Source organism: Thermobia domestica, chromosome 18 (assembly GCF_964235325.1).
Source record: "Thermobia domestica chromosome 18, izTheDome1.hap1.1, whole genome shotgun sequence".
Lineage (NCBI taxonomy): Eukaryota > Metazoa > Arthropoda > Insecta > Zygentoma > Lepismatidae > Thermobia > Thermobia domestica.
The window spans coordinates 150,589,616-150,612,484 of record NC_137471.1 but is presented as its reverse complement, the minus strand read 5'-3'; the positions used below and the strand labels follow the sequence as shown (position 1 = coordinate 150,612,484).

The following is a 22,869-nucleotide window of genomic DNA, read 5'->3' as shown; positions in this document are numbered from 1 at the left end:
AGATATTTATAGTCACAAGTGATCAATTTAATGGGGAGAATACTGAAATGAAACACTGTGCCCTGTATGATAGAGTTGCGTAATATTATGTAGTAAATAGAAGAAATGGTAATACTAGTACAAAAACTTCTTGATTTATTGTCTTCACGAATAAAGACAAACGGAGGCATTCCTACGGAGGCTCATCTACCGCCTTTTCAAAAAATACTGTGTATTGTTTCTATGAAACAGCTCTTTCTTAGAACCGTCGTTGAATTAATCTACAATAGCAAAGTTTTTGGCTTGTTTGAGAACTGGATACCGAAAGTCCGGATAACTATTTACCAGTAAGAAATTCAAATGTATGTAGGCGTATTGGTGTTCATTTCCTGGACTCAGAGTACAAAATTATTGTGTAAATCAATTTTTTGAAGCGCTCTGAGCCCTCATTCACTAGCGGTTCTCGAGCTCGACACAACGTAATATTTGCGTTTAGTTTGCGGTAATGAAAATAAGCATTAATAAATAGCTTTTTTCAGTTTTGTATTGTGCTGGTGTTCGCAGATTTTGCTTTGCATGAACACAAATCGCTACCACGCAGTGGTCTCATGCAGTGACACACATCACAAATGGAGTGTTATGTCGAAACTTCAGATTCTTAAGGATGATCGTATTTCGTTCCTGTACAGTTAATGGAGAAATTTTGTGTCTTCTTTACAGGTCAAGTTGCTATGATCAAAAATACAAGAATTTTAAACCATCTAAAATGTTCTAATTTGGGGGTCATAAAAAGGGGTAAAAGTGGATCTGAAACGGTAGCAGGACGATAGGTAGCAGCATGACGTCACGCTTGTTGCCCCTTCCTATCTTTCTCCATTGTATTTTTTTTAGGAACTGGGCGACGCCTGCATACTTTTTCGAAGTCGGGACGGAGTCCCCCCGCGTTTAGAATCTATACCCTAAGTTGCCGTTTATATATATATATATATATATCAACGCACGAAATATTGATTTAGCCTCTCATCGTCAAACAGTTTTGAACAATGCAATAACAAGGCTCCCTCTACGCGGTATGTTCTTCCTCATATAGGTATTATTTTCTCCCTTAGTGTGATTCTAGGAAAGTGAAATGCATTTGATTTTAAAAATAGGAAAATTAAAAATAATAAATAAGTAAAATAAAAATATTAGGTTCATTGTAGTTCTAAACTGGCTATGATATGCTATACCACCAGTTACAGTATCAGATTTAATTTCTTCGGTACACAATCGAAGGGTGGATACATTTTATTTGAGGGAGTTATACTGAAAAGGTTAATTTCACATTATTTGCGCAATATTAATATATACTACCAGTCTGGGGTGCAGGTATAGCCTACGGGTAGCGCCTGCCTCCTTGGCCTCCTTTGAAAATGTTACTTGTACCAGATTTGAATAACAACTCCAGGTAAGGAAATTTCTATTAACATTTTATTTTGTTTAAAAGATGTTAGCTTAAAACTGTTAGCTTAAAACTAAAATATTGTTGTATTAAAAGATGTTTCGATGTGCACAATAGGTAACATTGTTAAAATATACTGGTAATCTAATGTACGAAAATGTCATTTTCTGTAATATATAAAACAAAATCCTAAACGTTTTTGATAACGTATTACGTCCTTAAATGTACTTTATTCTAATTTGAACGTTTTGGAACCTAAAAGACTTAAGCCTATAATGTGTCGAGCTTTTGATAGTAAACATTTGCAGGTGCATATGGTGCAACGATTTTCAAGGTCAACTGCGCAAACGCACTGAGCAAGCATTTAATATTCATTTCAGTGACCTGCAAGATAAGGATGAAAGTAGCAATTAAGTGTTAAGCAATTAAGGTGAAGCAAAGCACAATATGTTACGGAGTGAAGTGTGGAAATACTTTGAACGTGCCAAGACTAGAGAAGAAGCTAGATGTTTCTTGTGAAAAAAAGTACTTAGATGCAAAGGAGGATCGACAAGTGCTTTATTATCGCACTTGAGAACTAAACACATGTCTTGTATTAATAAAGTGATTCCACGGAACACTCAATCAGAAGATGATGACGATTCTGGAATCTCTGGTTCTACAAAACACATCACGTTAAGGTAAGAAGATTTAAACACTTTTCTTTCTTATGTAATTTGATTGAAGGGATATATACCGTCGTGTGTTTTATCATGTAATATTCCATTTAATATTTAACTTTCGTTATTTTGGACATCCGTTTGGTCTAGTGGCTAACAAGCTTGCCTACGGCACGCGGGGATTCGGTTCCCGGTGGGATACAGTTGAACGGAAGAAGTGGTTCAGATTCCATTATAATCAGTAAGTCCAAGTCTCCTTTAGTCATCATGGCATAACCGTGGGGTGGTAAACTGAAACAAACCAAAACTTTTTATTTATTTTATTTTACCTTAAAAGTTGCTTTAAGGGATAATGGGTTGTACAGTAAGGGCAGTGTTTAAATTCGTGCTAAAAAAGTACCGGGGCCCTTCCTGGCTACCATATATATACAGGGTGACCGCGTGACTATGTTACAAAATTTAAGGGATGATTCCTGACACGGAAACAAGAAAAAAAGTTCCAATGAACTTTTGTCCAACGTACATAATTTCGGAGGTACAAGGTGCCGAAAGGGTGGGGAACTGACATTCAAAGCTCTATAGCTCGACTATGGGGAATGATAGAGCTAATACGGCATGGTCACGTCAAAGACACCGAAGCTGCTGTATTCAAAAATGCTTAGGTCGAGATCGTGCAATTCGTGCACAAGGGATTCCCCAAAGGAGCGTAGGGATTCCCGGATAATCTGTCAAGAAAGATGGGTCGAAAGGATACGGATGAATAGCTGTCCCAACTGCTAGCAATAATGCGTCCTTACTAAGTCGATATCTCGCACAAGCACAAAATGGCGAACAGTTTTATACGTGCCTTGTGTGGTTGCATAACGCGCACTAAATAAGAATGGGAAACATGAAAGGAAAATGTGAATAATTTAGTACAAATGTTAAATACATGATATTACGCTGTCCTATCATTGAACATACGCATTTAATAAAAGGCAATAGTCATGAAACTTTCTAAAATGTTGTAAAAGGATCACACTATTAGTCTTTCTTCCATGTATTGTTGTCATTGAAAACAAATAAACAAAACTGAGCGAAACAACCATAATGCAAAAGAGGTTGTTTCCTAAAAACAAAAGTAACAAGAATGGGAATAATGTCTTCAATCAACATTTTACAGCAGGATTGAATGCAGCTAAGAACATCATCAATTACCTGTAAACGAGACAGATCTTCCAATTATCCTACAATAGGTGATGGACATGGCGTCCCTCTACTTCAACACAGGCGTTACTGCGTCGCAGTAAGTTCTGACGCATCCGCTGTAACAACCCAGGATCTGTTCTTATAGTATCACAGACAGCGAGTATTCGTGCTAAGTTCTTCTGCGTTGTCTATAGACGTTTCATAGACAAGTTTTTTGACATGACCCCACAAGAAAAAATTAAGCGGAGTCAAATCTGGGGAACGTGCATGCCAATTACAAGGACCGCCTCTTCCAATCCATCTGTCACGAAACGTTTGATTCAAATACCCTCGAACACTAGCTGAAAAGTGGGCTGGGGCGCCATCATGTTGAAACCACATCCGTTGACGAACACCGAGAGGGACATCCTCTAATAATACTGGAAGTATGTATCGCAGGAATCTCGTATACACTGGTGCAGTTAATCGTGGTGGTAGTAAATATGGACCTATTATCTGATCACTGATAATAGCCGCCCACATATTTAAGGCGAATCGGTCTTGGTGGCCCCTTTCCACAATTGCATAAGGATTTTCGTCTGCCCATACATGACTATTGTGACTATTAAATATCCCGTCTTTCGTAAAACAAGCTTCGTCGTTGAAAAGCAGGTAGGAAGCAAACTGTGGATCAATTACAGAGCGTTGGAGAAACCACTCTCAAAACCGAACGCGAGGTTGAAAGTCAGTTGGACGTAAGGCCTGAACCCTCTGCGGGTGATAGGGGTGTAACTGTTGCTCGTGTACTACTTTCCAAACAGTATCTTGTGCTACTCCCCTTTCACGTGCTACTTTCCGGGTACTTACTGTTGGGTCTTGGGTGAAACGGTCAAGCACTTGTTCTTCAAAGTTCGGAGTAGTTGTGGTTCTTCGTCTTCCTTGGTCGTAGTATTGAGGTTGTAAATTCCCCGTGTCTCGTAAGTGTTGAAAAAGTCTGGCAAACAGAGTATGGGCTGGATGTCTTCTTTCTGGATACTTCAGTCGATGTAACATATTAGCTTGTCGACTGTTGCCATTTGCTTGACCGTATACAAATATCATGTGCGCAAGTTCTGCTATTGAATACTCCATTTGATCTCACATTCGAACAAGCAAGGCACAAAAAGTTTCTGCCTGGAAGAAAGCACCAATATCCCCCGGTTTTTCCCCTTAGTTTTACTTGCTTTCAATGACAAAACTAAATGAAAGAAAACAATGATAGTGTGATTTTTGTACAACATTTTAGTACGTTTCATGACTATTGCCTTTTATTAAATGCGTATGTTCAATGATAGGACAGCGTAATATCATGTATTTAACATTTGTACTAAATTATTCACATTTTCCTTTCATGTTTCCCATTCTTATTTAGTGCGCGTTATGCAACCACACATGGCACGTATAAAACTGTTCGCCATTTTGTGCTTGTGCGAGATATCGACTTAGTAAGGACGCATTATTGCTAGCAGTTGGGACAGCTATTCATCCGTATCCTTTTCGACCCCTCTTCCTTGACAGATTATCCGGGAATCCCTACGTTCCTTTGGGGAATCCCTTGTGCAGGAATTGCACGATCTCGACCTAAGCATTTTTGAATACAGCAGCTTCGGTGTCTTTGACGTGACCATGCCGCATTAGCTCTATCATTCACCATAGTCGAGCTATAGAGCTTTGAATGTCAGTTTCCCACGCTTTCGGCACCTTGTAGCTCCGAAATTATGTACGTTGGACAAAAGTTCATTTGAACTTTTTTTCTTGTTTCCTTGTCAGGAATCATCCCTTAAATTTTGTAACATATTCACGCGGTCACCCTATATATATATATATATATATATATATATATATATATATATATATATATATATATATATATATATATATATATATATATATATATATTGTTACACAGTTGTGCCTCGAAGTCCTAAGCCGGACTCAAATTATGGGGCGAGACGCCCGCGTTTTTCAAATTGTGTGTGTAGTAAGGAAAAGAGAGACAGGGAGAACGGAGTCAGTTCAGGTTCAGATTGAATTGGCGACCTGATGCCTCATTGACACCAATCCACACGCATGTATTAGTGGTATGACCCTGGCTTTGATTTACTCAGATCACAGAGCTGGGTCCTAGAGGCAATATTTAGGGAATACCACGAAAGCCATAAATACATGTAACCTATTATGTAGTTAGAGCTAGGTGTGAAATATAAACTGTTAAAAATAAATGTAAAATAGGAATTTCAATCCCGGCGTGATAGAGAAAAATCATATAAAAACTAGATGTCTTAACCACTATTGAGCATGCGCGTGAAGAAGTCTCTCCCAAGCTCGATGAGGCTCGTGACGTCGCTTTCGAGCGACGTCAAACTGGCAGAAATGCGTGGGACGTAACGCCTTTATAAACGAGGCCTGCTCGCCGCTCTGGTTGATTCTGAAGCCGACGATCAACGAGTGTAAGTCTTCCTCAGTCCCGGCCGCTTTGTATAGCATCAGGTATGTGATTATTTTTTCTAAGTTCCCCCTTCAACTCGGGATGAGCACTTAGAGATTTGTAGTCGCACTTTGAGAATGTTTAGTGACAAATACGAAGTCCCTTCAAATTGAGACCAAATTCCCTCTTCGAGAATTAACATTCTTTCCCTTCGGGCCAATGCAAGTTGCGATGTACGAAGTTCATACTTAGACTGTACGAACTACTGACGACTGTACAACCAGACCGAGCAATCTTCTGTGACACTGACAGCATCATGTACCTACATAAAAAAGATGAGGAACTTTTGTTACCGCTCGGAAACTCTTTGGGTGATCTGTCAAATGAACTAACAGAAGTTTGTGAGTTTACAAATTTTATCGGTTTAGTCCCCAAAAATTATTCTATGAGGCTAACAAATGCTCAAGGGGATGTTAGGCATATATTCAAAATTAGGGAGATAACACTAAATGATAGGACATCTCAGAAAATTAACTTTGAGAGTTTCTATAAATTAATGTATGGACAATTAAAGTCCACCGTAATAGAAAATCCAAATAGTATCGTGCGTAGACCAGAGTTCCATATCTTTGTCTTTAGAGAGATAAAGACACACCGTAAGGTCAACAAGAAACGTAAACGTATTGACGAGCATGTCGTGACTGACGATCAACCTATACGAAAACGTGCGAGTGTACCTAACGAACGAGTGAATGTGACTCTTGTGGATATCTCTTTTTTCTTTTTGACGAATCGCTTCCCATAAAAACTCGAAAGAACAAGCGTAGATTGTGAACATCCTAAAATTTATTATTCTTAATTTATTCCTAATTTATTCTTCTTAATTTATTTTTTATTACTTGCAACTTGTAGAAACTTATAAATGCACTCTGTGAGTGTATGATTATTTTAACTCGAAAGCTTTAATATTCTAATAACCGAGTGACTTTTTAACCTTTTCGTTTACTGTGTAAACTCCGAACAATCGTAGATTGTGAAAATATTAAAATTCCTATGGAAGCTTGTTGTTAAATGTGTGAATGCGTGTATATAAAGCAAGTGCTCTGTTAGTCTGGCAGCCAGTCCATAAGATTTGCAGAGTACCTTGCATTATGGGGTGAAAAGGTTTTTTGATGTTTTCTTGTAGATTTTGATGTGCTGAATCCAAAACTGCCGGGTGCAACGCTGGCACTCTTGAGCATTTTCCACAAAACTAACTAACGTTTTCCCATCCCCTTTTTATGGAAAAATCGTTGACTTTGGGGAATTATCTGTAACTTCTAAAGTAGTTAACGTAGAATAACATTCAAACTTTGTTCTGCTTCTAGTGAAACAGTCTTTCCAACTATGTTATTCATTTGAGCTGCGACGAACATAAAAGGGAAATAAAATCGGAAATTCTGGAAAATTCCCTCCCAAAGCATTTTTCAGCTCTTACTATCCAAGAGCCGTACTTCGAATCTCCATCCAGAAAGATGTTTTTATATTTTCATGAACTTTCGGCACTAGAAAACAATATTAGGAAGAGTACCGCCCTGGCACCCTTAAACGTTTCCCATAAAAGTCACAATTTCCCATCATTTGTATTTTACCAAAAAAATATTTACTTCTGGGAAATTATCTGTAACTTCTACAGTAACGCAACGGTTCAGACCTTGTTATGCTTCTATTGAGATAGTCTTACCAATAATGTTAATCACTTGGGTTTGCAATGAACAGGAAACTAAGATAAAATAGGAAATTCCGGAAAATTCAATCCCAAAGCAACTTTCAGCTCTTAAACTACAAAAGGAATTAGATGTATCTCCTTTCGAATAAAATACTTTTTACATTTTCATGAAATTTCAACATTTGAAAATGAATCGTAACCGTGCGACATACACTTGAATAATTACAATTTGAAAGAAATTTATATTTATAGAATTGTTAAGTAGCACAATAGATTGTACAATTATCTTCCTCATATAATTTGGGCAGTAGAATATACTTAATATTCGTATTCACTTTTGTTTTTAACAGTTTATGTTCAGTGTACGATTCCTGTCTAAAAGTTCATTGATTTTAATGTTTAAGTTTCCTTTATCTTTTCATCGTTACTAATTCCAACGTTCCTCCATGTATTAATTCAACCTTTTTATATATCTACAGGTAGCAGCCATCACATACACATAACAGTTTTTAGTTAACATATGGATGACATTAGAATTTAGTTACAATTAAATAGTGCCAAGTGAATAAACTGTTACTGTTTTAAGTGTGTTAACACGTTTCAAAGTAGTGTTTCATAGTGTACTTTTAAAAAACATGGCGGAAGAAAAGAAGTGCATTTTCACGTGTCAGAAAACACAACAGCGGCTTATAACTGGAGGACCAGCTCGAGTTCGATCAATTATGTTGGCGAGTAGTCTTAGACGTGACGGACGGTTTATTTTTTTTTTAGGAAAATGTGCCAGTATACCTTTATAATAACTGCGTATCTACATATACTTTGCAGTGGCATATCAAGAGAGGCAAAGAGCAGTCAACTTCAACCTTCTCTGAACCACAGTTGAAACGGATTAGAAGATCAGACGCAAAACCTTTCAATTTTCGTACTGACTGTCTATTCTGTTGAGAGATCTGTTCCGATTCTTTCCAAAAATCCAAGTCGATGGCACAGTTATCACATTCTTACAACGGTCGATCGTCCAGGGCAACCGACTATTCAAGAAGCTATCCTCAAAATGTTTGATGTTTTAAATGACGGATTATCCGAAGCTGTTCGAGTGTGTTTAAATGTGTATTTTTAGCTCCATCACTATAATTGAGCAGTTTTTCCAGATACGAACGATATGGATGATTATGTGACGGAAATGAAATCAGTTTATTGTTCAAGTAGATTTGTACTTCACTAAACATAGCATTTAGAAAATCATTGACAGATGCAATTGCTTTATCCGTTTCGGTGGAGGAACCATCTGATTTCACAATTTGTGCTTGGATGTATAATAAGGTTTGTTTCAAATCAATGTATTCATCACTGCTACCACTCACTACAAATTCTATTGGTGAATTTTCAGCTATTGAACTAATTGGTTTGTAGCCTATAATACGATTGTCCAGAACACTGGTTTGCGTGGGTAACGCTGAAAAAATGTCCAATTCACTTTTTACACATTCACAGGATTGATGATGTAAGAAAGATTGTAAGTAAGAAAGTAAGATTGTAAGATTGTAAGAAAGTAAGATTGATGATGGCTTTAGACCTGATCTTAGTATGAAATGTTCAAATGGGAACATAGCTCGAATAATATGTCGTTCTAAAGGGCTTGGAAAATTGAACATTTTTTGAAGGAAACAATTTTTGTTATGGGGCAACCTTTTCCAGATGGCCCCCAAGGAGGGTCCTGTATCAGTTAGAATTTCCAGTACTTTAAATCAGAAACGACTGAGTAGAAAACGGTGAAAAAAAAGAAAAAGGAAAAGCCATAGGCAACGTGGAATGACAAGTGTTCAAATTTAATGTTACACACCAATATCCAGCGAACTGTGCAACAAATAGGAAGAGTGTCTAGAGAAAATGTACGATACAGACGGCCTAAAATATAAGTTAAACACGAGGATCCAACGTCCCCATTTTGGAGGGAGAAGTGTACGTGCAATTTTAAAATGCTACATAGGGTGAGTGATACCCTCTTTGGTGGATCGTTAAATACCAAATAGCTTAGTGCAAAATTAGGATCTCGTGATTGACCCATTTTTAGGTCTGTGTGTATTGTACAGTTCGCTTCATAGAAATTGTTACAAAATTAAAATAACAAATAGTCAAAATAAATAATAAACTCTTGTCCCGTTTTTGGCTATACTTTTGTTGGCTCCCTGATACGGAATTTTATAAAAATTGCATTATCTGAAAGTGCCAACGGGGTACATATTTGAGCAAAATTTTACTTTCGTTCTCACAGCGACTTAGGTCTTGTGAAAAAAGTATAAAACAAAGAACTCTACGTTGCTTCAAGACACAAATTACCTATGAAACACCATTTAGAAATAACATCATAAGTGAAATTATAACGTAAAGGTATGGCGTATGTTTGTTTTAGCTAACCACCCGCTCGAGGTTTATGCCCTCCACGGGAGAAAGAGAAGTCAAGGGTATGCGAGAAAGGAATTAGACATGGTCTAAGGGATTTTCAACATTTTATAATAACTTTTTGTCATAAATAACGTAAGTAAATAGTTATGATTACGGTCTTTACAATCGTAATAATAATGACGGTGGAGAAAGGAAATTATGAATTATAGACATCATGGTGAAAGTATTTGGATTTACATTTCATCATATTGCGTTGATGAGTGAAATATCTATGAGATGAGGTGCGTTTGGACGAGACAAACTATAAGATGTAAAATGACGGATATAGGTAATTTTCCTTTTCTACACGGAACCAAATGTATGGAAAAGTCACGCGAGCATAGAGCTCTGGAGCAGAGCTCGGGAGTTTCATGTGGTACAGAATTCTGAGTGTGTGATGTTTGAGAACCTTAAGTTTTTGATAAAAGCGGGTAGCTGCCGAAACCTAACGGTATGGCCGTAACTAAGCACAGGTCGAAGAATGACTATATAAGTGCTTAAGAGAAGCTTTGCAGAAATCCTCAAGGTTGTGCCAGTAAGTCGTTTTAATAGATTGTGTCGATTATATGCCTTTTTGTTGAAGTCCTGGACATAGTCTTCCATCTGAGGTATCTATCTATGGTGAGTCTTAAGTATTAACGGTTTTGGAGATTCTAAGACGATTGTCGTTAAGAGCGATGGAAGTAAGTCTGAATTACTGTGAAATCTGGAGCGTTTCTTAGGAGGCAGAAATACTGTACTTTCGGTTTTAGCAGCATTGGATTTCAGTCGCCTTTTATTGCACCACAGAACAAAAGTGTGTATTATTGGTTGTAAGGCGTTGTTTACTTAGTGAATAATACGGCAAATTGCAAGAAAGGCTGTATCATCAGCGTATGGAAATAACTGAATATTTTGTGGGGGAAGAGGCATGTCAACAACATAAAATAGATATAAAGAGGGTGAAAGTAAAGAGCCTTACATATGCCTGACTGCATAAATATGGTTTGATATGACTGTTGATTAATGTATTCGTAAGTACGGTGGCCAAACAAGAAATTGTAAATAAAACGGATATATGCGATTAGAAGGCGAAAATGTAGCAGTTTTGAAAGTAAACCCTAACGATACACGTCAATAAATGCCTTCTCTAAATTAAAGGGTACCAGACAGGATGGCTTGGTGGTATTATACTGCTTATGGATGCAGTTCAGGAGACGCAGATGCTAATTTTTGGGCGGGAGCCTGCTTGATGGTGTGGTAAAGATGGTAATGAGAAAGATGAACATGAAGTCATTTGAGGATATTTTATTCCTAGGATTTTGGTTAACCTTTTGTCACTCGTGCCAAATTTAGTAACATAACTACTCGCGCGTTTGCTTTTTTCCAACATTGAGAATTTGAGATACAAACTATATATTTAGTAACATTTATATGAAATAATGCATGCAATTGTTGTGTAAATTACTAGAACACTTCGAATTGTTGCTATAGTGCTGTCAGAATGCTTTGATCCGTGGCAAAAGTGCGAACTAAAGCTGAAATCATCGCACACCCACGCGTTGAGCTAATAAGGGTTCAGTTGTTGCTAAACGAGAGAGCCTTGGCGAAAGAGAGTGGATTCCTTAGCCGATAACAGCACTTGTAACAGAAGACTAGGTGTCAAGTCAATGTATATCTATAGCTTGTCAACATCTCTTCTCTGACTTCGGGTTTCGAAATCATCGAATCTAATGCCCTAAGTAGCAGTAAAAAGCTCGTGTAACTCATTGTTGCTCTTACGATTGGAATTCCTGTTCCGTCACATGCCCGCTGTGATCTTACATCATCACGTGCTCCCTTCTTCGTGGGAATCAAATAAAGACGTCGAAATAAAGCCAATACTTAATTCCGCTCTTGAAGTAGCTGCACAGTTGCAGTGCGTTCTTCCTCGAAACTTGTTCGTAATTTGTCCAAATACTTGTTAGTACATTTTACAATTTCATCAATCACGGCAATATAGATTTTTTTTAAAAAAAAGAATGACTTTACTCAGTGATACCCTTAGCAGTAAGTTTCAGTCATAGCATCTTTTTCACAATGTTTTTGCACTTTGTCTTTGCCGATGCTGCCAGTTAGTTCTTCCATTTTGTTTTTTCTGTCTTTCCGAATGAAACGATCTTCACTATTTTCACTGCAACTGTAAATCACATCCATATTGTTTGCATCTACACTGTTCTTATCTGCTTCACTATCATGATCAATATCATCTTCATTCACTTTTTCATTTCTTAAATCTGCATCACTTTTAGCAGCCACTAATTTTCGACAGTTAGTATCAGACTCATCATTAATATTGTCAAGCCACTTCTGTATCTCACTTGTATTCAAGAAGTGAAACATTGCTTAGAAAAACAAAACTTTACTTATAAACAGTAATTATTACATTAACGATCGCGCGTTCGAAAATTTCCAACTCCATAGAAATATATGGTTGCTACATTTATCACGGAACTACTCGCGCGTTTGAAAAAAGCAAACACAGACGAAACAATTTCCTCAACCTGTACTGGAAGCTACTACAATTGCAGCACGTCAGCAAGCTTTTAGGTGGAAGAGGGGGAGGAACCACTTGAGGAATAGCAAGGAGGGTGAATCCGCTAATGCAACCGTTCGTAAAAATCATGAGTTTTTATTCACCTGTTTGCTTTTTTCCAACAGCGCAAGTGACAAAAGGTTAAGATTGCGTTGAGCTGTATCGGACGGTATTCTTGATTTTAAAAAACATGAGAAATTTGGATAATTTCTAAGATTGAGCAGTATTGGTATACTTTGTCTTACATGTCGATAGATGTTATTGATTTCAGGGTCATTATAACATTTATGATAGATGACATTAGTGATTTGCATGGTAGAAATGAAGGTAGAGAGTGCTTTGTGAGTAGATATGTTGAGTTGAAGATGAATGTGGTGAATTGAAGTTGAAATGGTCTACAGGATGATTATTAAAATGCTAAGTGAATGATAGAGGTGTGAAAATCTCCTATAATTACGAAGCAAAGGTTTTAGATTCTTCTTGGTATCTGTGCAATTCCTGATGGTGATGTAAGAGAGGATAAGAGGTTTGGGTAAATTTACCAGCTAATGCATTGAAACGCATATAATATTGCGAAGGGTGTGATATGGCAGAAATTGTGTTTCAAATTTTAATCCATTGTCGTAATTTATATACTTTAAGATAATTAAACACTGTTCGGTGGAGGGCTCTATGATGCTAAAGAGCTTCGTGGTTGCCAGTGCAAACATATTCTGTATAGATTTGACGTGAGTGTTTAACTAGAGGAAAGTAGCGTGGAGGAATTTTAGGATGACGAGGTGATATATATGCGGTTTGAGAGATGAACTGCTCAGTTGCGAGTTGAATGATTGGTGGTAAAGATTAGAGTATATTAACCATTAGAATACCAAGCTTACAATGTTATGTAAAAAGAGTTATTTTGACCCATTCCTGCTTCTCGTAAATATATATATATATATATATATATATATATATATATATATATATAAAGTTTCATTCAGGGAGTTAAAATTTCTAACGTACAATGAAAAGGGCAATGTACCTGATCGTTCTTTATATTACAGTACATATTATACGCAGTATACACTGTCAGTGGCGGCTCGTGATTCTTTCAAACAATACTTGAATTGTAGTACGGTAACATTAGAAATTTATACATAGAAATACGCTGTCTTTGTTAGGAATAAATTCTGTCACACATTGTATTTTGATTACACCTGACAGTCCTTGTAGAGCGGTTTGCTGGTGCAGTGCGCTTTGAAAGCAAGCATGTGACAGATTACATATTTTTGAGGAGTAAAGAATCTCGTGCCTTGCGGAATGGTTAATAGAAGAATACCTAAAACATTAGTCCACTACCTCTCTTTTATTTTGTAGCATTTCTTTATAAAACTTCATCTGGGCCAAATTCATCTAGTCTTGGTATTCGAATGGTTAAATTCATTTTCAGTAAAAGGAGGATAGGTCGCTGACATTGTATGAGTTTAGTAAGTTTAGTAGCAATCTACATTCCAGAGGATCTAGAATGTAGATGAAAATACTGTGGGCGAGAGATCATGTGATCACTATGTCAGGAGTAGTGGTAGATCAGGAACGGATTGATTTTGGTAATGGGTGAATGAAGCCTGTAGTGGAGGCAGTGATAAAATTGTTAAAAGCAATTTCTCTTGGTCTGAGCGGCTATGAATGTTAATATTGGAAGAGATCAGGTAATGTCGGAAATTATTAGAAATATATTGAAATGGGAGGGGAATAGGACGACGTGGTAGAACATACATGAATGTCATTGTGACACATAAAGATTTGTAATAAATAGTTATGATTAGATGTTCTGGAATATTAGATGGAGAGTCAATACTATATCATGTGTATACCAGTTAAAAAGTGACATTAGTGATAGTTTGTTGATATTTACTAGTTATATAGTTATGAAGAGGCTGGAAGTAGAAGTCAAATCAGGAGGAGGACATTGACAAAAAGGTGGTAGTAATAGGTGATGTGACGTTGTCGGATGATGAGAAGAAAGTGTTAAGTTTAGGCTATAAGTTTATAGTGAAAGAACAAAGATTGGACGCAGGAGAGGTTATATACTCGGTAGAGCAAGCCATAGTTCAAGTTCAGGACAAGGAGATAAGGGATAAGATAAAGAGAAAGGCTAAGGTGATTGTGGAAACGAACATAAAGAAGCCAAAGGGAAACATTTCAAAACACGATTACAGTGTGTTGAAGGATATAAAGAAGCGAAAAGACATATGTATGCAACAAGCGGACAAAGCTGGTGCCATTGTGGTGATGGAAAAACAATGATACAAAGAAACATTGAATGATATCTGTGATGATACTTACGAGGTGATAGGTGAAAGATCTGTGTGTGAGGAAATTAAAGAAAAAGTTTTAGTATCACTAGCAAAAGCAGGTTTTGAAAGAGGTCTTCATAAAGAAGGTAGGATACCGCTAATGAAAGGTTTTACAAAAGTTCATAAGGAGGAGGTAAAACTTAGACCAGTATTAGATTGCCGAGGAAATATATTTGAACCATTGGAGGAGGAGTTAAAGAAGGTTCTGGAAATGTTAAGGAGGCAACAAGACAGTAGCAGTGTGAAAAACACGGTTGAGTTAAGAAGAAGGTTGGAGGAAGTAGGACAGAGCAAAGCTAAAACAATCCTTTTCAGTGTCGATGTGAAGGCTATGTTTCTAAGTCTAAGAAGAAACAACATTGTTAAAGTCATCACTGAATTGATGAAGGATAGGAAGATCAATGGTTGGAGTGGAGAAGGACTGAAGGAGGCCCTGAAGACTATATGGAATAACAGTTATTGTGTTATAGATGATAATTTATTCAAAATCAAGGAAGGACTAAGCATAGGTTCCAGGTTGAGTCCAGTGCTAGCAGAAATTACTACGAACGACTGGGAGAAGAAAGTAAGGATGAAAGGAAGTGACAGATTAGTGTTTTTTGCTAGATATGTTGACGATTGCTTGGGGATTCGAAAAGTTTGTAAAGAAATTGAGGATATAGAGAAAGGCATACAACTGGAGCTAGAGGTAGAAAAGGAAGAGGCTATAATTTTCCTGCATATGAGAATAAGGAGGAAACAAGGAGTGATATATTCAGGATGGTATCAAAAAAGTTGCGCGTCGGGAAACTATTGCCACGCCCGAAGTGATGTAGATTACTCGACCAAGAGGAATGTCATCATTAACATGGATAATAGAATAAAGCAAATAACCAGTGAAAGAGACAAGGCGGAACAGAGTATACAGTCATTCCATAAGCAGGTGGAGAATAATGGATACGATAGAAAGAGGCTAAAATACAGAAGGAGATGGGAGAAGATAAACGAAGAAAAAGAAATAAGCCGAGAAGGAGAGCAAAGTGAAGGAGGAATAGAAGAAAGAAGAAAAATGTGGTGGGGGATAGAAAGTTTGGGAGAAGAAACAGAAATCATTAAAAGAATGCTCAAGAAAATGGGGACATCTCAACTTACAGAAAAGGGAGTAAGAGGCTTTTGAATGTAATAAGGGAAAAAAGAAGGAAGAAGACAGAAGAAGAACAAGGTGTAATGATGAAGAAAAAAGGACTAATTTTTAAAATTCAGTGCGGCGAGTGTGATATGTGTTATATTGGGGAAACTGGAAAGAGACTAAGTTATCTCTATCTCTATTAGTTATCTCTATATACGTGTGTGTATAAATGTATATGTTATAGTATATATATTTATATATAGATATATATGTGGTTGTATAGTATACGAGTATATACTAGGGATAGGCAAAACTGGTTTTTATAAAAACCAGAAACCGGCTTCCAAAAAACCGAAATCCGAAAAACCGACATTTCGGTTTTTCGCCAAAACCGGTTTCGGTTTTCTTCAAAAAAGTGTTGGGTTTTCACCGGGGCCGGTTCGGTTTTTTCGGAAGCCGGTTTCGTTTTTTTCAGGAATCTGTTTCGTTTTTTTCCAAAAACTGATTCGGTTTTATCTCCAAGCCCGGTTTCTGTTTTCTCCAAAAGCGGTTCGGATTTAAGCGAAACTGGTCTCAAGTTTCTTCAAACCCAGTTTCGTTTCTCACCAGAGTGGAGTTTCGTTGTTCTCCGTAAACCGGATCCGTTTACAAGAAAAGCAGTCTTTTTAAGATATTGGTTTTTAAGCTTTTTCTGTGTTCTTCAACTTATGTTAAAAAGCCATGCTTCAAAAGGCATGAAGTTTGAAATCAGTGTTACTACGAGTAGAATCCAACCCGCGGCTACAGATAGACGTTATGTATGCTAGCTTTAGCCTTCGGTTCACTGATCAGGAATATTAATTGCACTACCTAAAATAAATATACAATTAATATTATAGCTATATATAAACAATTTAATTTATTAGACAGTACATACTATATGAATATGTTACTTCAAGTTATCGGGTAAAGAGAAAGATAAAATGCAGTATATGTTGGTTTGAGTTGACTTCCACCAAGTAAATCATTTTAAAAAAATATATAAGAATGCTTTGCACTAAGAGTTGAAATGACGGAGGCAAGTACAGTTGGAAGGAAGTTTGACAGAGATATTGCCTTTCACCAACTTCTACAGGGTTTTCAAACCAACACCGACAACGTTTGGGAGATGACTCCTGACACCAAGATGAGACGAATAGTAGACCAACCTGGGTGCACAAATGCTTCGTTTCGGAGTTATAGGCTGCCAAAAACATGAAAAAATGAATTTTAAAGGTTCATAGCTCCTAAACTAATTGACGTCCTGTAGTCGGGTCAAGACTTCACTTAGGAACTAATATGTGGCCTATCCAAATATCCATGTTTCAGAATCCTGGGGCATTTCCGCAACAATTTTTATAGAGGTAATTGGTGAGTACTTGAACTTATATGCCTGTAGCCAAACTCCCTCTATAAAAATTATTGGTTGAGTACCTTAGGATTCTGAAACATGCATTTTTGCATAGGGCACATATTAGTGCCTAAGTAAAGTCATGACCCGACAACGGTACGTCCCATAATTTAAAACCTATGGACCTTTAAAGTTCATTTTTTCATGTTTTCGGTAGCCTATAACTCCGAAAGGAAGCATTTGTGCACCCAGGTTGATCGATACTTTTCATCTCATCTTGGTGTCAGCAATCACCTCCTAAACGTTATCGATGTTGTTTTGAAACACCCTATATATCTAGAAGAAACATCAAAAAAGTATTTCACCAAAGATGACATTTTCGTAGTAGCTAGTAGGCAGGAAATTTAATTATATTCGCTTTGCAGATGCAATGCAAATAAAGAAGTGATGGTACCGAGACCAAGACTTTTATATACCGAGACGAGACAGAGACCGAGATAGACCTCTATAAATCGAGACGAGACTTAGGTCAGTCTCAGAAAATCGGTCGCGTCTCGAATATTGATAGCTATTAAAATTGCTTTTACTCAAAATTTGTTTCGTTGCTGCTAGATAATATGGGAACAGTTGACTCATGTTCAGAAGCGTATTTAGGAGTGGTTATCGGAATCAACTTCCTCCCGAAATAAATTTGTGATAATTTCTTCGCATTACACTTACAACACAAATATTTTTACCCGTTCCTCAAGCCTCTCTCGAAACAAAATCCACTGCTGATGTTAATAGCCTTTTCTCTCTCTCGCTCTCCCTCTCTCTCTCTTTATATATATATATATATACTTCAATACCGTGACCACCGCCTTTACTTGTTTCCGCACATTCTTTCCTAATGCAATCGTTGCTTGCATTGTTTGTCATCAACATTTCTACTGGAATGAGATGTTTCATTTTGGCAAGTACATCGCTTTTCTTGGAAATTTGTTGCCGAAGACTGACGCATGCTTGAGTGCTGGGAGAGGGATGAATTCTTGCCTTTCGCTGTTGTTCTATCAACACTACGAGGATTTCACTCACAGAGCATATGAATAAATGGAGGGAGAGGAGGGAAGGTCACCTATGAGATGATCACTAATACTAGAGTTTTGGGACTGTGTTTGTTGTTCGTCTGGCAAGTCGGCAGCTGTACAATCAGAAAAGTTCGCTTTCTCCTAAGGAGACCCCTATTTCTTGAATTCTGCCCCAGGCGACACATTTGCGCTTGTTCGTTCCACACCACCATCTGGATGGCAGAGTTGAGGGGGGAAGGGGTTGTTTCGTTATTTCCCAGTTCTTCCAAAGTGATCTTTTATCATTAACATATAGATATTTGAAATTAGGTTATCAAGATTTCCATTCTTATGTTCTTGCATGTAGTGGGGGGTCGCGGACATAATCTCACCGAACATAAGTTCACCTATATTAATGCAAAAGCGGACAAAAGTTAACGGGACATAAGCTCACTGTAAATATTCAGGTACATCATCTCTATATTGTTTTTAGAAAGGCTTACGACCCGGTTAGAAGAGAAGAATTTTACGGCATTCTTACATAATTTGAAATACGGAAGAACTAATTACATTAATTAAGATGTGTTTAAATGAATAACAAAGTAAAGTCCGGGTAGGAAAATTTATATCCGCGAGCTTTCGCTTCTAGAATGGCCTGAAACAAGGAGATGCGTTGTCGCCATTATTATTCAACTTTGCAAGATAGCAACCAGGGTCTAGAGTTAAATGGGATTCATCAGGTTATGGCGTATGATGATGTAAATTCAATAGGGGATGATAGGAAAACAGTAGAAGAAAATGCAGAGGTCTTATTAAACGCTTACAGGGTGATAGGTTTAGAAGTAAATGCAGGGAAAACTAAATACATGGAAGTTCGTCAGGATCGTAATACTACAACATATGGATGGGTAAAAATATGGAATAATACTTTTGTTAAAGTGAATACTTTCAAATATCTGGGATCAATATTAACAGACGAAAACCATATTCACGAATAAATTAAATGTCGATTGAAAGCAAGGAATTCGTGTTATGATTCAGATCAAAATCTCTTGTCGTCGCGAATTCTGTATATATTACTTTGGGTAATGGGCAAAAAGAGGCGCGAAAATTGAATTTGGAATTAACATTATTGTCTACGGGTAAAGTACGCAAAAATGCAAAAATTTACTTGTTTTTTTTTTAAAAAAACACGATGTTTGATTTTTTATTATCTTTTTCAGTAGTATTTGGTAATACCTTTAGAAGGAGCCTATACTTGCCTTGTGGAAATATACCATTAGCGATCTACATGTAATCAAATTTGGACCAAGTTGATATTTTAAATATAAAAGCTTATAAGAGGCTGCTTATCACATAAGACAGATGATCGAGTGGTAAACGCAATTGTACTGCATGCCAAAGGTCTTGGGATCGAACTCTATTCCCCCCTTACGAATTGCTTGTAAAGATAAATAAACCCAATCATTTAGAGGTTCTAGTAAAAGCTGAAAACTTCACTAGACAATCACGACAGCTCGTCAAACTGAACGAAACGCAGTCTTGAGAATTTCCACTGTTAAGTCCAAACGATGTGAAGCGCTTAGATGGGAATTAGAAGCTACTACTAGCAAAGTCCTACTACGTTGAACATCGGTTCAATGGAAAATACGAATTCTTCATTGCTCAAGAAACCAACGATGCAAATTATGGTGATTATAACCAGAAACTAAAACAGATGTAGGTTTATTTGCAAACACAAACTTAAAATATTGTATTGTGCAAGTTCCGTCAACAATCCAGTTAAACCTCACCAAAAAATAAATAAGTAAATAAAATAAAATAAAAAATACGGTGAGTTTCGCTAAATGTGAGGTAAACTTTTAAGGTTACACACATGTAATTTGAACCTTTCATTTAAAACAAACAAATACGTATTTCAGCGTTCTTTGATTTTAGCTACGTAGAAGGGATTAAAAAAAGTGGTTCACTAAAATATCCTCCATACGTGGTGTCCTGGAGCCATTTGCTAGTACCTTAATCCTTCTTTTTGCTTTTGAATTTGCTGCTCGTATTATCTCTTAACCTACATGCTCTTAAACAAGTAGAAAGAAAGTACGAAATAAATTACAAAACTATTTAGAAGCTTCAAAACCGGTTTTATTTGTCTGCAAAATGTGGAGTTTTGTCTTGAAAGATACAAGAATTGTATTATTTTGTTTTTAAATGTTTATATATACTGTTGGTACACCTTGTAAGTTTATTAGGAAGATACATACGTAATAGATATATACTTCAATTCAAACTTTCTACATCTAGAATCAAAGGAAGATAAAAGAACACGCGTTGACATTGACAAAACTTGTGAACTCCAAATACATCAAGTTTCTAGAACTCGAAATACATCAAGTTTCTTCATTACAAAGAAATGAAGTTGTTATTTCATTTTATGAAAAAGTTTCTTTCTAAATATTAATGCTGATTTATGTAATTAGTTATCTTATTTTCAAAAATACTTCACAAAGAAAAAAAAATACACTACAAGAAATTGATAATTATACACAAGTAGTGTCCAGCAACCAGATTTCTTAATAAATTTTACAGTCACTCACGAAGATACAATATGAAGTTCTGAAAGCCATTTTTAGACAACTGAGCTATTGTCCTGAAAATGCACTGATAATGAAAACAAGAACTGCTTCTTTACATATACAAATGTTTTTGTTTGCATGCAAATTTATGATCACAAGCCTGGGAATGTCATTATTTGAAATAATGTATAAATTACATAAACTTGCCAAAATTCACCACAAGAGAAAACTGAAATACATCTCACAGATTCATGGATATATCATACCTTTATTCTTCTTAACGACATTAGATCAAAAATAGCAAAAGCGCCTCTCCTCTGTTACAAGTTTCAATAACAATGTAACATTACTAATATTACTCTTATCTTACTTCATTATCCACTAACGTACCGTATATGCGGCGAAATAATAAAACCCTATGCAAATATTCCACATGCATCACATACATCAATAGAATCAAGGACTACACTTCTGTTTACTTACGCAGCGAAAAAAAAGGTGCTGCTGTTCTCCCCCTGAGCTTAAACCAAAGTTTGAGATATAAGCTCCCTAAACTTATATTAATATCTGCAGGTGAAGCATTTGCCATCCGCCAATACTAGTCAAACACAAACAAATACAAACTGCATGTATATGCATTGATTCATTGAGATTGAAAGCGTTAGAAACAGTTAATTGAAATAAGAAAACATTATGGATGGATATTATTATTTATTATGGGTTTAATTTGTACTTTATGAAAATTACCGTATTCATTCTGTATTTTATACATACCTTGTCCCATGTTAACTTAAAATTCAATGCAGAAATCGACGAAATTTCTCGATCTGCGACACTGCTTAAGTAGCATCAATCAAACTGCATGCTTCACATTTCCATATTTTGCGAAAGTTATAAGTTAACGGACAGTTGTAGTTTTTTTAATGAGGCAAGTTCAAAAATGTTCAGTAACATTCAATTGGAAAATAATAGAATGTTATCAAAAACTAAAGAAAGATATCAAATAATTATATTCATTCACCTAAAATTGAATACTTTACTTACGCCAGTAACTAAACCTACATAAAATAAACCCTAAGTACAACGACTTTTATTAGATAAACTCTAGTGAATTCTATCAATTCAAAACAAGAAAAGAAACGTAAGAAAATATGCCGAAAGGAAACTTAAAATGGTATTGATTGATATAGCTTAAGAAAAACTATCAAACTTTCACTAAACATAAATTTTACGAGTTGAGTTTGATTGTCAAATCGTGTTTGCATATTGCATTGTAAGCGTTTGTAGCGTTTTGTAATTTAAAATTTAATTCACCAGTGCAACTTGTGCCAACCTATTGCGGTTTGCAAGCGAGAGTTTTTAGATTTTTGTTCAAAAATATTAATATATCTACATTTTCAGGGAGAAGTCTAGATCTACTGGCAGTAACAATATTACCAGCAAGTGAAAATACTCGTTCAGATTCGACTGAAGTTGCTGGAATCACCATGAATTTTTTAGCAAGACATGCTAATTTTTGAAGCCGATGTTCGTTAAGTTTCCACCATTCAAGGCTGTTGCCACTTTGCGAAAGATACTGATCTGATTTATAAAGCGTAAGCTCATCTGTTACCACTGGCGGATCCACAGAAGGGGCGGAGGGGGCAACAGCCTCCCCAAAGGTCTCCTTTTTTTATATTTCCAGCATTTATCATTGGCAAATATAGATATAGCCTTTTCACGACCGATCCAATTTGTGTAACAAGCCTAGGAGAGTCTAATCAAAATGTGTGGTATTGTAACCATTTCAATTCGAGGTCTCTGCTTGGGCGGACATTTATTTGTAACCAATCCGTGTAATCTGGTCGCTGTTCGTGGTTCTACCAATAAGTATTTTACTGATACTTGAACTTACTTGGATAGGACGATGAAGGACCTCCCCAAGAAGGGTTACAAATTGTTTCAAAATCGCTCGTCGGTCTCAATGATGAGATGAGCATTAGGTGCCGAGAGGTTCGGGTGTCTCATCTGGAAAACC

General features: G+C 36.6%; 1 protein-coding gene across 1 annotated transcript; it reads left to right on the top strand.

Moving 5' to 3' along the window:
• The first annotated feature begins 14,859 nt into the window (after nucleotides 1-14,859).
• LOC145675304 (uncharacterized) lies at nucleotides 14,860-22,372 on the top strand. The gene is made up of 2 exons (XM_081745693.1): nucleotides 14,860-15,778; nucleotides 22,254-22,372. The coding sequence occupies exons 1-2, from the start codon at nucleotides 14,860-14,862 to the stop codon at nucleotides 22,370-22,372; spliced, it is 1,038 nt and encodes a 345-aa protein (XP_081601819.1).
• Nucleotides 22,373-22,869: the final 497 nt, after the last annotated feature.

Excerpts from the sequence above, each read along its gene's own strand:
- LOC145675304 (XM_081745693.1), top strand. The coding sequence starts at position 14,860 with ATGAAAGGTTTTACAAAAGTTCATAAGGAGGAGGTAAAACTTAGACCA. Across the intron at positions 15,779-22,253 it reads AAGCCGAGAAGGAGAGCAAA|GGAGAAGTCTAGATCTACTG; the intron begins GTGAAGGAGGAA and ends CTACATTTTCAG.